The sequence below is a fragment of the Sminthopsis crassicaudata genome, chromosome 2 (assembly GCF_048593235.1).
Source record: "Sminthopsis crassicaudata isolate SCR6 chromosome 2, ASM4859323v1, whole genome shotgun sequence".
Lineage (NCBI taxonomy): Eukaryota > Metazoa > Chordata > Mammalia > Dasyuromorphia > Dasyuridae > Sminthopsis > Sminthopsis crassicaudata.
The window spans coordinates 451,390,790-451,405,876 of NC_133618.1; the positions used below are offsets into that span (position 1 = coordinate 451,390,790).

Here is a 15,087-nt window from a genome sequence, read left to right on the forward strand (position 1 = left end):
TGTACTGCTAAGTTCTCTGCCTCTGATGGCCAAAGTGAACATCCATCTCTTTTTAAGCAAGCTTTCAGTACCCAAGGAAAACTACGAGTGCAACCTCAGCCTGCAGCACAAGTAAGCAATAAATGAATCTCAGAGCTAGAAGGAACTTGAGATCCTCGAGTCCAGTAAACAAAATAGCAATCAGTCTACAACATCCCTATCATCTAGTTTCTACATAAAGATCTCAAAAGACAGTTTACAGCCTCCTCAAGCAGCCCATTCCTCCATTTGACAAGTTTTGAGTGCTTTCTTAGGATGAGCTAAAAGCAACTCTCTGGAACAGTCCCCAAATAGGCGTAGGACAAGTTCTATTTTCTCTCATAAACAAGGATGCTTCAAATATGCAAAGACTGCACTAAATTCTCACCTCTCAATTCCTGTAGGTTAAACATTCTCAATTCCTTCACCTGATTCATTTATAACACAGTCACAATCTTCATCCCATCTTGATTCCTCATTGCCCCAGTCCACTTCAGGTTGCCAATGACTTTTCTAAAATGTACATGATTTGGACAAAGAACCAGCAGAGGAGACTAGTAGAACTAAGAGATCAGTGTCACCAAAAAAAAAAAAAAAAAAAAAAAAAAAAAAAAATCTAGGAAAAAAGGTAATCAACAGTGCTGGACTACAGAGAGGTCAGGAAGTCTAAGTCTAAAGTCTGAAAAAAATTGCCATTAGATCTAGCACCCGAGATTCTATTAATTCGCCCTCATCCCACATACCCAATCTGTTGCCAAGCTTTATTTTTACTTTCCCAGCTCACTTTTTTTTTTTTCTTTTTCCTGAGGCTGGGGTTAAGTGACTTGCCCAGGGTCACACAGCTAGGAAGTGTTAAGTATCTGAGACCAGATTTCCCAGCTCACTTTTAAATCTATTTTCTCCACCACATTACTGCAGGTTCTCTTCACCTTAGCCTTATTGCTCAAGAATACTGCAAAAGACTTCTGATGGCTTTCCCCATCTCAAGTCTCTTCTTACTTTAATCTATCCCCAGATGACAGTCAGGGATCTCTTCAAAGTATAGGTCTCACTCTATCACTAACCTACTTAATAAGCTACAGTGATTCCTTATTGTCTCCAAGCCCTTAATCTTACTTCCAGTCTTCCCATCAAGTACTTCACTCCCTTCCGCATAACTCTACAATCCATTCTAATAACCTTCTTGTTATTCCTTCCTCAAGACACTATCTTGTGGCTCTCTCTTTTCACTGGCTGTCCTTCATGCCTGGAATGCTTCCTGGTTTCCTTGCAAACAAATCCCACAGTACGCGTGACTTTTCCAGTTAACTCATGTGAACAACACCTCTGCATGCCCAAGTAAGCCACAGAGCAAATGTTTTTCCTCTGCGATTTACACACACACACACACACACAATTGCTTTCTTCCAAGATTATCTTCTACTGCAAAAATCCTGTCCAATTTTTTGTATGTTACCTCCATTAGAGCACGAGTTCCTTGAAGGCAGGAATCATGTTTATTTTCTTTGTAACCCCAGCACTTTGCAATGCCTAGAACATAAGCACTTAATGCTTGATGGACATCAGAAAGCTAAATGCTCCACATGTGATCTGACTAAAACAGAAAATAAGACTTGTTTCTCTTTAAATAATCATGCATCAAGCCCCTACAGTAGCCACCCGGAAAGATAGTCTGAGAAACTTATAGAATACATTGCTTCAACTAATTATTCTCCAAAGGCAATCCATCAGAAAAATTTTCATTTCTGAGGAAGCTATACCAAAGAAGCACAAGCCAAGATCATCAATAAGGGTACCTGTGCTGTTCCAATTTGAAGAACAGCACTTAATTCATGATAAGCTGCTCCCTTGGCATTCTGATCTGTCACTAGTGTTGATTACTTTCTATGGGTTTTCTTGAAATGATTCCCAGAAAGTGGTTTTAAATGTTATTTTTTAAGTTAATTGAGGGGGGGGAAGGGGATCATAGGAGTTTATAAATCTAGAGCTAGAAGTGACTTCCAGAGAGTTTTAAACATTCAATTAGAGAATAGGTAGATTTCAAATATGAATTGAATTTTGGAAAATCAATTTCTGATTCACAAGTTCAAGGTGAGTCCTGAAGGGAATGCTTTTGTCAAGAATCCAATCCCACCATGTTCCACTACCTTAACTAAGGTACCTTTCCCATGTTGTTTTAAAGTGACTTAATGAAGTAGGAAGAACTGTGCATTGAGTTGGCAGATCTGAGTTCTAGTCCTAGTTCTGTCTGCCATTAAATGTGATTACCGCTGGATTATTTTCCTTCTCACTTTCCTCTGTAATGGGGATAGGATTCCTTGGCCTAATAAGGCCTCTCTTCCTAGTTAGTAATAATTAGTATCTGATTGCAATCTAAAATCTTATGCGCTTTCTTTTTGGGAGAAAGGAGGTCAAGGGGAGTATTCCTTTTCCTTTCTCTCCCAAGCGTAGATTCCATCTCTAACCCCTAGTACAGTTAGCAAGGGGACCTAACACTAAATGTTTCATTCTGGTGAAAATTTTCCAATAGTAGTGCAACTTACTGCTACTGGGAAAATCCAATTAGCTCCTTTTACTAACAACTCACATTTCTGAGGCATTTTGAGTTTTAACCAAGTGTCCATCCCCCCTCCAACATGTAACAGACTGACTTACCAGTGGTCAGCCAGCTAGTTACTATTGAGTACAGTACTCTTTCCATACTCCATCAATCTCTCATTTATAAGCTAGCTGCTTAAGAACCAAGGAAAAAGCCCTTATCTTACAGGAGTTTCCTAATCATATTTTTGTTCACATATACTAGTTGTCTTAGCAATTTTTATTAATATTTTATTTTTCCAAATACATGCAAAAGATAGTTTTCAACATTTACCTTTCCAAAATTTTCTTCCTCCACAATTTTTTAAAGGGCTTATTTTAATAGGCAAGTTAAATTAAAAAAGAAGTTCCAATTAGTATCATGTTCTTTCCACACTTTAAACAAAACATTCTCCTGTGCTAAGGAGCCAGATTAATTCTCTCTATCCATTAATATCTTCCTATCCTATTCTAATCCTTATGACTGTTCAACAAAGCTAAAGCTGGAGTCAGAAGAATTTGGGACAACTCAATACAGTCACCTCTTGTGGACTGGATGTCTAGATTACCAAGCAGTCCCAACTCCAGACTATCCAGACTAATCTATCATTTAACTTGAAATATAAGTTTCCTAGATGCAGGGGTTGTTTCAGTTGCTCTGTATCCCACATACCCAGAGTATTACTGGTACATACTGGACATTTAATAAATGCTTGGTGATTGATTTTGTGATACATTAGCACAAGTTAGGTCTAACAAAAAATTAACTTGCAAAGCAGTTGAAAAGGTAGTTCAATCAGTTCCAAGTAGATAGACTACATAAGCAATGTCTGAGGTTAGCTCAGTTTCAATCACCACACCTAAAACTAAGGTTCAAGTTCTTCCACTGTTCTTCTGTTCAACATAATTTTAGTTAGTGCATATAAACCATTTCAAAAGTATTAACAGCTCCCTAATTGTGATGGGCCTGCTGACCATCTCTTTCATCACTACCTGAAAGAAGCCCAGGAGTATAATGCGAGTCAGTTTTTGCTTGCAATTTTAAAGACAAAATTCAGGAGAAAGGCCTTTACAGTTTTCGACTCAGGGCAAGGAAAGATTAGACAACAGAAAGCTTACCTTGTCCTTACTCATAGTTTTCTCTCACCCTCTCCCCTTCTCTCTCTCTCTCTCTTACCCACACAAGCAAGCACACACATACCACCCCTTCATAAATTCAATGAAGCAAAGGGATCACTACAATTGAACCAATATCACATGATGTTTTTCATGGAAAATATCCAGAAGGAAATGAAGTCTTCTCCCTATCCTGTACCTACTATCCCCAAATCAGTGAAATGTGCATACTCCAAATAACAGACTACTTGGTAAGATAATTGAAACCACAAATGCAGATTTTACAGAAAGTTTATTTTTTCCAATACCACAAGGGACATACAAGAGCAGTGCTTTCTCTGGACAGCTCTGCAGACCAGACCAGTTTCAAACTGTACACTATAGTGGCCCCAAAGGACACAGCGAAGAAGGAAGAAGAGGCTCACAACGGCTTGGGCTCTCTGCTCCCTATCTTTGGTAAACAGGCTTTTGAAATTGTCACCGACTTGCCAATACCGCATTTCAAATCACTACTTTGTTCTCTCTCATACTTCATATCACAAAGTTGCCACAATGAATTTAAAGGGAAGAAGTGGGTGAGGGTGAGGAGCGGCCAGAGAGGAAGGGACAAGTGAATGATCCTGACTCAATTCAATGAAATGCACTGTTGCCATATAAATTGTACACTTCTTATAGAAGCACTCACGTGGGGAAATTGAAATTAAACAGGAGAGTCAAGTATGTAACAAGAAAGGGAGCAAGAGGGAAGAAGAGGGGATAAAGCATGAAGACAGATGAGCCTACTCACTTAAAAATTGGCTGGGGAGGAAAACCAACATTATACTCTCTTTTATCTTCCCAATTCTACCATCCAAAGTCAGGCCAAACCACCCACACCACCACATTTTCCAAGACGATCAGGCTTACTGGGCTCCCTTACAGTTAGCTCGCTACACTCAATTCAAACCTGTGTGGACACTCCTCGTGTTGCCGAGGAACATGGGAGGGGGCCCCACAGCAATTAATACTGTCCGTGACAAAGGGCGCCTCCTTGTAAATGTTCCTGGAGATCTGCTACAATGTGGCAGCAAAAAGCCACAATTGCAGAATTTAGACTTTTAAAAAGAAGGCGCAAAGGAGCAAAATGTATTTGTTCGGCAAGGTGTAGGCAGGTTGACCTTGAAATTGCACCTGCAGTCAGCCTACCCACAATTACCTCTGTGAGAGAGAGCCTGGTGGATCTGACAGGAAATACCTCCTTGAGCCCACCCTCACATGGGATGGGGACCAGAATACAGTGGCTCTGACTACAGATGTAAATTAGTAACTAACACCATTTGAATGCAATACTGCTGAAGACTGAAAATAAGGGAACAGACCTTTATGTTCTATGTACAATACATCCATTTACAGAATTGGCCAGTACTGTGTACAACATATAAATACATGATAAAACATTAGAGATGCATAGAGTATACTTACAAGAGCCAAATATTTCACTTTATACATCCAAGAATAGTTAAAAATATAAAAATAAGAAACACACACTGCTTTGAACTGTAAAATGACTTTCACGTACACAGCTGCCGACTCACAGCGAGTCCAAAATGGTCTGGAGAAGGTCTCTGAGGTGGAAAGTCACTTGCCCCACTCCTGAACTCCTGAGTTGCAGGGTCTTGAGACAGCAGCAGTGTGTGGTCTTTTAACAAAACTGGCTCCCTTCCCTCCCAATTCTGAACCCACAGTTCCGACAGGTCTAGGATCTTTTCAATCCGGTGAGAGATGTCAAGGCAGGAACTACTGGTGTTGAAATTCCGCAGGGTCAAAATGACTCCATCTAAGCAATCACCTAAATGTGGGTCAATAGCCCTGCTTGGCAGGGCTGAGCTACTGTAATCTCACTCATCTCTGAGGAGTTCAAAGATTCTCCCTTCACTTAGGAGAGCGGGAGAGAGGCCAGGAGGGCAGTCAGTAGGGGAGGAAAATGCTGACTTGTTGCAAAGTAGCAGAAAAACAGGTGGCAAGAAGAATCAAGTGGAAGACTGAAATTGTTTTGTTTAAGCAAGGAAGCTCCTAAACTAACTCAGCCCCTCATAGAGAACTCAGCCTTCTAGCTCCTCTTACCAGTTCTGTTGAAGGTCGAGTGGGTCCTACACAGGACCCACTGGAAGGCAGGCAGCCTCTCAGATTCAGGGGTTAGACTTGGGAGATGCAACAAAGTCTCTATAATGGTGTCGAGTTAGAAAAACCCCTTCAGTATCTTCTGCAAACCCGAGAAGCTCAGTGAACAGAAGACTTGAGTGTTGTAGATTTGGGGGGAGAGGAAGCAGGAGTGATTCCTGCTCAGTGTAATATTGTCTCTATTATAACAAATAATATTTTCTTGTGTACAGATTTCAGATCATTATCAAAATACACACACTAAATATACATTTTTTCCCATGGCCATAATTTATTATCTCACCACAAGGCACAATACACAAAGCTTTGAGGGTCCTATACAGTCATCGTGACAAAATGCCCCGCATCCTTTACACATAATCATAGCTTTTAGGCTACAGGAGCATTTGAGTGAGATTTCTTCCATGTTGCTGCTATCAGTGAACATTTGCACAGAGAGTGATGCACTGTGGTTTGCAGCAAAGTTTGCTTTGTGGCTAAGCTGCATCACACTCCCAGCCAGGCTTCTGGGAAAGGCCGGTGTGCTAGATGAATAATTAAAACTGGTAGAATTCAACTGCAGCTTAGAAAGCTTCCCATAAAATGCCTGCTTGATATTGAGCTGGGAGGGGATGGAAGAAGGCTCTAATGGCTGATTGAGCCCTTTTCCAGGTTCTCTGGGGAGCTTGAAGAATGGCAAATCCACAACAAGGGGCATTCCTTGAAAATGCTCCATGAGTTCAAAAGGTTTGTGGCCAATGGCTTTCCTGTTCTCTGCATTACTCTTGGGAGGGCCACCCCCACAGGCCAGCATGTTCTCATTCTTGATGCTGTTAAAAGAGCTGGGGGGTTGCTTTGAAGACCATTCTGCTCTTGATGTCTGGACTATTCCTCCTCCTCCTTCTCCTCCTCCTCCTCCAGATACTGTGCTTTTGGTTAGTCCTGGTTTCTTACTAGGAAAAACTGGCTCCACATTAGGGATATTGGGAGGCAGTGGTTCCACTGACCTGGAATGATTCAGGGCTACAGCTGTGTTCCCAAGGAATCCAGAGCCAAAAAGCTTTTTCCCTTGTCCACCAACATAGGTTTTATCCACTGGGGCCCCACAGATTTGATTGGGACCAATGGAGATCACATTTGGAGACAAGAAGCGAGGTATCCTTGGGGTGGTTTGCTTTCCTGGACTTTTACCCAGGGCCGAATCTACATTATTGTGTTGTGGCAGGCTGGGGGAGACACTCAACTCTTTTTGCTCTTCAAAACTGCAGGAAGAGAATTTTTCTTTGGACTCCACTTCCTCCACTTTCCCAGAAGATCCTACCAGGTTTGCTGAAGGCTGTGGGGAGCCTGCATTAAGGACAACCTTGGAGATCTTTGGGGGAGTGTTAGGGACAGCCTGCATACCCTTGGGCTTAGGAAACACTGCCCCAGGATTATGGCATTCCTGTGGAAGCAGATCCCTTAAAGCCCTTGGGGAACTAGAGCTAGAGCTATTTTTTCCAGCAACATTTCCATCTGTCTCAGGATCATGAGCAGATTCTCCAAAAGAACCATTGCTACTCTGCTCCACGTTTTCAGATAATGGCTGTGTAGCTTCCAACTTGGTAGTATCATGTGCTGCTGGCAGTACCTTCTCCAAGGTCAAGTTGCCCTGTAGCAACTGCATCACCAATGGATTATTGGCCTTAGCTGATGACATCACATGGGCAAGGCATGGAGACCCTGGTTGTTCTTCAGAACTGACTTGTGGTAAAGACTTAGTGGGCTTCAGAGGAACAGATACATGAGACACCCAGCTTTGAAGCTCAAGCCCTTTGTCCACTGCAGTTATTGAAAGCAAGTCTGCCTTGCATGGCTCTCCATTAGTTTTTAAAGAAGAGTCAGATTGATTCCAATCACATTTTTCAGCCATGCTCACAAACGAAGATTCTTGTCCAACAACAGCCTGCCCAGCACTGGGTTGGAGGCCCGGATCTGGATCTGTCTCTGCACTGTCTTCAGTTAGCTCAGCTTCCAAGTCAGAGGCTGTGTCTGTTGACTCACTGTGAGTACTCAGTGCTTCACAATCTCCATTAATTTTAAGTGTTTGAACTTCTTCAATCTGTTTACATACATTATCCATATCTCCTTGTGTGGAGAGTTCCCAAAGCTGAGGAAGATTATCAGAAGGATTAATGCTATCTCGGGTAGCAGGGTGGCAACTGAGTAAATCCAATGTTTGAGAAGTAACCTTTTTCTCTGGGTCACTTCCATTGTGTAGTTCAATAGATGAGGTGCTTTCCCTAGAGTCCACCTCTTGCTGTTGTACTGTCTGGACATCAGATGAGTCAGATAACCAAGAAGTTACACTGTCAGCAACAAGAGCTTCTTCATCTTTCAAGTTCTCTTGGCTAGCGCTGCTTTCCTCTGTGAGTGGATTTGGGTCATTGAGTCCTACTTCATTCAACAGTCCATTTTGCTGCCTTTCATCCAATAACAAATCAGGAATTAGACTGGGTACCAATGAATGTATAGAGTCCTTCACAGTGGAATTAGAGTCCAAACTTTGGGCCTGGTGAGCTTTTTCTAAGACATCTTCTCCTACCTGAGACTGAACAGAATTATTCTCTGAGAGAACTGTCTGTCCCTGTCCTTCACTCTTCCCTTTCTGAGAAGTGGTACAAGACTCATGTTCAGTCCTTACATCAGTAGGCAAATCAGGCTTCTCATTCAACCTGTCATGAACTAGGGTGTCAGAAGATGGCTGGACCACAGCATCATTTGGCTGGTCATGAGGAACAATGAGAGGTTGCAGAGCCTCTTCTGACTCACTTGTGAGAATGCCAGCAACTCTCTGAATCATGCAGCCTTCCTCTCCCATGGGAGGAGAGGCCAAGTCATCTTTCCCAGATAGCAGCCAGTCACCTTCAGGAATCTCTAACAAGGCTTGTTCCCCATCTATGACATGACCAGACGGCAATAGTTGTGTTCGTTGTATATTTGGCGCACACCTTCCGTGAGTCCTCTTGGCTCCCCTGTGCTCGGGACGGTCACTAGCCTCACCTCCACCGCCTCCTTCATCGGTGTTCCCTCCACCACCTCCCCCTGGCCCACCCCCACCTCCGATGGAGGCTGTGGCAGCTTCTCTCTGGGCTCGGGCTTGCAGAGCGCGGGCCTTAATGTCTGCGAGGGTTCTGGCACCAGTTCTGCCCCGGCTGGTGTGTTCTGTGTTGGGGACAATCCGGGGGCATATCTGGTAAGCGGGCTGACCTTTAACCACCCAGGGCGGTTTGATACGTGAAAGTTGAATCTGAAATGAAAAGAACCAGAAAATATTTTTAATTCCTTATATGTCAGATCCACATTTATCTCCCACCTCATGTTCAATTTCCAGTCCTAGAAGATAAATAACTCAAATTTCTAATGGGATTGAGTTATAAAACAACTAATCTAATATTAAGATGATGAAATACCAATAAACATCAAGATAATTTGGAAAGAATGGTCCAAGTTGATAAAGAAATGAACCTTATTTGTCCCTTATATATAAGGGCCCCAAAATATAGGGATGGATATAAGGACGTTTGCTTAACTGACAAGAGGGACGGCAAGAAAATGCAGAAAACAAGGATTTAGTTATACTGCAGAAGGTCAACATTCAGCTTAAAGAAATTCTTGACCCCAAAATTATCTAATATATCTATCTGATGTATAGTACTCAAACTCTTAACTTCCTATAAATGATACCCTACACATCTCACATCCGTCAAAGTCAACTTGATTAAGAACCCTCAGAAGTTAAGTAGTTACTAAACAGCTCTTTACCCGGATGGGCGGGACTTTGGGCTCTTCTTTAGTAGGCTGCGGCTTTTCGGGGTGAACACTTTCAATTGTGTTACGAAAGGACTGACGATCTTCAAGCCGGGGCTTCTTTTCGGGAAAGGAGGAAGCAGCTGCCTGCTCGAAGGACTTCCGTTTCTGATCCTTTGCCTCCTGATCAGTATTCTCCTGGGGCAAGCTAGGAATTCTGCTGAGAGAAGTGGAGGCTAAGGCCAGGACCTCTGAACTGTTTTGGATCCTGGCAGTCATGGTCACAATTGGTGTTTCTGGGGCATCTGGTTTTAATTCCACGGAGGACACACCAGGCAGACATGAACCGCTTCCTTCTGTCAAATCTGTTTCAGCCTTTTCTTCTTTATAAAGGGAGGAATCTGCTACCACAGGTGTTGTCTCTTTAGTGGTTTCTGTTTGTTCAGGTTCGTGTTTCTTATACAGACTTCTTCTGGCTCTGCAGCGAAGGTCTGGCCTAGAACGTTTCTTGAAGTGGCCATCCCGCTGACGTGTAGCGGGACTACGTTGTGGTCGCACTGCTTCCCCTGGAACGCACATGCCATCCTTGAGTTCAGCTTCCTCTTGGCTAGAATTCTGCTGCAGTGACTCTTCTCTGGTCAAACCCAACCTACAAATGAAAACCATTTTAAAGGAAGTTATAGATCAAAAAGGTCTTTTTTAGTTTGTAACTTTTCTGAGCATAGATAAATCAAACTATCTTTGAAATGGATCACATTATGAAAAATCTTTACTAGCTCAGAAGGTCAAAAGACAAATCTCAAGTGCCAAGATAGTAAAAGCTGTCAAAGTAAAGTGGGGAATGTGTACAGTGTCTACTACAGAGAAACAACATGGAATACTCTATATGTACCCCAAATCCAGGTGGTTCCTATATACTATAAGTTTTCTTAAGACTGAATTTGTGATATTTATTAGCCTAGCCCACTCAAGTACTTCATATTACTTGTGGATATGTGTGTAGATGTACAAGGGCATATGCACACTTGTGTAGGCAAGCCATTTTTAAGATCCAATTTGCTCTCCTTTGAGTCAAGATAGTAAGTAAATAACTCCAAGAGCTTACTTTTGTCCATAGTAATCTTCAAAGAATTTTTCTTTCCATTGTTCTACCTTCTTTTCTTTCTCCATTTCCTGTCGTATTCTGACTTGCATCTCATGAGTGAATTCACCTGTAGAGGGACAAAATTCTCCTAATGAATGAGCTATCATCATCATCATCACTTGCCTGTTCTCCTGGTACTCAAATGTTTTGAGCCCGGAAAGCCTATACCCTCAGGCAAGTGGGGGGGAGGGGAAACGCCTGTTCTTCATCCCTTCTGTAGTCTTCATGTTCTTCTAATCTCCTCTAGAGAGGAGGTTCAGCTTCACGAGAAACTCACTCCTCCCCAGAGAAATCATCCATTCAATTGCAAGCAGTATATTTTGTCAAATAAAAGCAAGAACTTTTACTCCTCCTCCACAACAATAAATGAAAAGGACCTAATGATCATACAGAATCAAAGTGTTTAATAATTTAAGAAAACAGATTATACTAAAGTATATGGGTCAGAATCAGTAGGTCTTATTTTCCACACAACACTATGTCTTTTATATAACTTAATTCTATTATTTAACAATGATTGGAATAAGATGATTAGTAATCAGAAAGAATAAGAGATGTACACAAAAGTTACATAATGACATACTTGATAAAGCAAGAGACAATTTTAAACCAAGCATAATTTTATATTCTTTGCAACACATCAACACCCACCAAACCATTTGTATTATGAGTAAAGATTACTAGAGAAAGATTACTATTGAAAGAAATGGAGAAAAATTAATATCTGGGCTTCAAATTAAAAGAAGCCTCTAAGAAATACTTCTTAAGCTACTTAAGATGGTGGTATCTACCCACCATCAGCCAAGCGTTCCCGCCAACTCTGAGCCGCATGGGTGAAAAACTCGTTATTCAGAGCACTGCTGCTGAGTCGCATTAGGCCATCTGTCCCAACCTAGAGGGAACAATGCAGAAAAAGATACTTATAAGAACTAAGAAGAGAGTCTCAGAGAGAGAGAGAAAGGAGGGGTCATTCATCTCTACCTGTCTGTCCACCTCAGGCAGGAGGAAGAGAAGTTGTTGCTGGAAATGTGAAGGAAGGGCATTGAAGGTTCGAGAATTTATCAGGGCACGAAGATTTGTGTTGACAAGGATAGAACCGGGTGTCTCAAAATCTATCTCCTCCCCTCTGTTGCGTTTCATTTGCCCTGCAATGTTTGAAGCAAGTAAGAAAACAAGGTATGATGTATGTTTCACTTTTTCCACAGAAAAATCGTATTTCAACTAAAAAATAGAGAATTTATGTTCAGTGTTAAGTAAGCTGCCCAGCTTATATTTACACTATAAATGATCTTCTGTCTCACTAGATCTCTTCCCGGTTGTTTCTGGGCAGGATACTTGAGTTTGTTCTACATTAATACTAAAGACAAAACCATATATATGTTCTAGATTGTGTTGGGCCAACACCACCAAAGGAGAACTCCATTTCACAGGATAATAACTAAGTCTATGGTCAGTCATTAGACAATGCTCACTAGATTAGACCACATTTGAGGAAAGAGAAGTTTAGGAATAAACCTTGCAGGAGGATCACAGCTACAAAAAATCCCAGAATATTTCATCATCTTTCCTCATTTTACAATGAGAAAAACCCACAGTGGTCAAGCAGCACAAGTGGAATTCAGAACACAATTTGTATTATAAGAAATGAAAGGTGGGGGTTTTTTAGGTTGCAATTAGACAAGATGCTACAGATATACCTAGAGAAAACTCTTCCTATGCATGTGTCAAAGCACAGAATTAAAACCGAAAGAGACCTCAGAAACCCCCCTCAAGTTTATGGATGTGGGGGAAATAAAGTCCATAGCGATGGATTTGTGTGAGGCAATTCAGCTAATTAAGGAACAATTCGACAGCTATGGAGGTAGAGGAAGAGTGTTTTATAGCTCTCAGATCACAACAGTAAGGGGGTTGGGCTACATACAGGCAAACCCTGTAAAAAAAAAGGGTTACTTTTTCAACCTTACAACCACTGTGACCCCATTACTGCCAGAGTTGTAAAGAAAGTTTGAAGTTAGAGACAGCTCCTTCTTCTTTTTGTGTGTGTGTGTGAGGCAAATGGAATTAAGTGACTTGCCTAGGGTCACACAGCTAGGGCAAATTTTAACTCAGGTCTGCCTGACTCCAGGGCTGGTGGTCTTATAAGACTTGTGCCTGAGAGAGTTTCTTCATAATGAACCCAAGTGAGTATAAATTCCTTAAAGTCAAGAACCTTTCAAATTTTGTGCTCAATATCTGAAACCTAGCAAGTGCTTAATAAATTTTTGTTGACTGATTCTAAAAGTAAATAACTCTTACAAAGCTCTCTCTCTCCTTTTAAAAGAAAGGGGAGAATAGGGGAGGAGAGGAAAAAAGAAAGGCAGAAGGGAAAAAAGGAGGTAGAGAGAGAAGTGGGGGAGAAAAAGAGAGAATGTGAAAGAGAGATCCTTTTATAACCAATGCGATGGGTGGCACAAGTATTATTCCCATTTTATAGATGAGAAAGTAAATGTTAAATTTTTAAAAAGGAAGTAATTTACCATAGCTAGTAAATGGAAGAGCCAGGAATGAACACCAGGTTCAATTAACATGATGCTGGCTCAATTCAGCAGCAAAGCAGCATTTCTTTTTGTATCTGGACTTGTTTTGAGTGATGGAGAGAATGGGCCAAGGGGACAACTGGATTTTCGTTTCAAAATGTGAGATATTTTTATCCTAAAATTAAAGAGTCAAACTTACTATCCAATAGCCTTGTTGATAAAATACATTATGCTTGATGACAAGACACTAAACAAATCACAAAACCTTCTATCCAACATAATCACTAAAAACCAGTAATACCACTATACCTTACATTTATACAGTATTTCCTTTATGTTATTCTATTGATTAGATTGATTGGCTGATTAGCTTGAGAAGGTAAGCAAACTCAACAAAGAATAAGAACTTTTTAAAAAGTGGTTACTGACCAAAAAAAAAAAAAAAAAAAAAAGTCAATGCTGCAATTCGTCACTGAAGGCAAAATACAGTAGGAAGATCACTGGATGAGGGGGGAGTTAAAAGATTCATATTCTCATTTCAGTTTTGAAAAAAAAAAAAATCAACGTTTAACCTTTGGGCCTCAGTTTTTTCTTCTATTAAAAAAAAAAATGAGAAAGTTGTAAAATATAAATTCAAAGGTTTTATCCAGCATGGACATTATGACAATAACACCGTAGAAAGATACATGGCCTACAGGTGTAAATAATTAAGACTTATACGCTCTCAAGTACAATTACACATTTTTTTTAGGCAAATACATCTATCTCTAACAAATTACCTGTTGCTGGTTTCCTGATACCTCGCAAGATCTGGGGAGGGTCACGGGTTATTTCCACCCGATTTCGAATGGCAGTGCTACACAGAGCCAGGGAGCTACAACTGCTGCTAGATGTACTGCCGCTCTCTCCATCAGCATGTCGTCCAGAAAATCCTAAGAGCAAATCAGATCACTGGTCAAAATGTATTAAGGAGGAGCTAAAATGCTCTACAATCTTGTCTGTGGCCTTGTTGAATGCTTCTTGCAAAAGTATGAAAAGGATGACTATACTACTGTGCTTCTAAACAGATTATAAAAATGAGTAAAAATGTCAAGTAGATATCCATTCTCTGCTTCAATGCCACCAAAGATGAGGAACTCACCACATCCTAAAGTAGCCCATGATACTCTGAAATAGTTCTAATCATTAAATTTTTTTTCCTCATACAGATTAGAAATCTGCCCCTCTCTAAACTACAATCCTAGATCTACCCTCTGGGGACAAGTCTAATATATTTAATTCCTAACTATAGTCTAATTAGCAAAAGACAACAGTCAATGCCATTAATAAGCCTTTTCTTCAGTCTAAAGACTGCCAGGTCCTTCAAATGATTTTTACATGGCATGGATTCAAGTTTCAACCACGTCCTAAAGCTTCACAAAGACAGGAATAGACCATAGATTACCGGATCAGAGACAAATGGAAACCATCTAGACCTACCTCTATATGTTACAAATGAGGAATCTGAAACCCACAATAATTAAGTGACTTGTCCAATACCTCTAGGTTATAATGATGACAAATCCAGCATTTCCCCCACCACATTATAGATGATGTTTAGAAAGACTTTTATCCAAGCAAGAAATAAGCACATACCTGATGCAGATTCCATATGTGCACCATTTACTTTCAGAGGGGTCAGGACAACTCGAGGTAGCATCACCCCAGTCTTTTTCTTCGGTTTGCTTGTCTATATTCCAAGAGAAATAAAAATTACTATGACAAACCCTAAAGAACTGTCCTCCTTTT

General features: G+C 40.9%; 1 protein-coding gene across 6 annotated transcripts in view; it reads right to left on the bottom strand.

Annotated features, from left to right (window-relative positions):
• Positions 1 to 3,986: 3,986 nt before the first annotated feature.
• Positions 3,987 to 15,087, bottom strand: part of ASXL1 (ASXL transcriptional regulator 1) — a 51,277-nt gene continuing 40,176 nt past the window's right edge. For all 6 annotated transcript variants that reach the window (XM_074292751.1, XM_074292753.1, XM_074292750.1 and 3 more), the window contains 7 exons: positions 14,935 to 15,028; positions 14,079 to 14,231; positions 11,765 to 11,928; positions 11,579 to 11,675; positions 10,745 to 10,850; positions 9,655 to 10,288; positions 3,987 to 9,139 (listed from right to left, as the gene is read on the bottom strand). In XM_074292751.1, the coding sequence (XP_074148852.1) occupies positions 6,146 to 9,139; positions 9,655 to 10,288; positions 10,745 to 10,850; positions 11,579 to 11,675; positions 11,765 to 11,928; positions 14,079 to 14,231; positions 14,935 to 15,028 (4,242 nt within the window). In that variant the 3' untranslated portion in view covers positions 3,987 to 6,145. The remainder of the gene's footprint in view (positions 9,140 to 9,654; positions 10,289 to 10,744; positions 10,851 to 11,578; positions 11,676 to 11,764; positions 11,929 to 14,078; positions 14,232 to 14,934; positions 15,029 to 15,087) is intronic.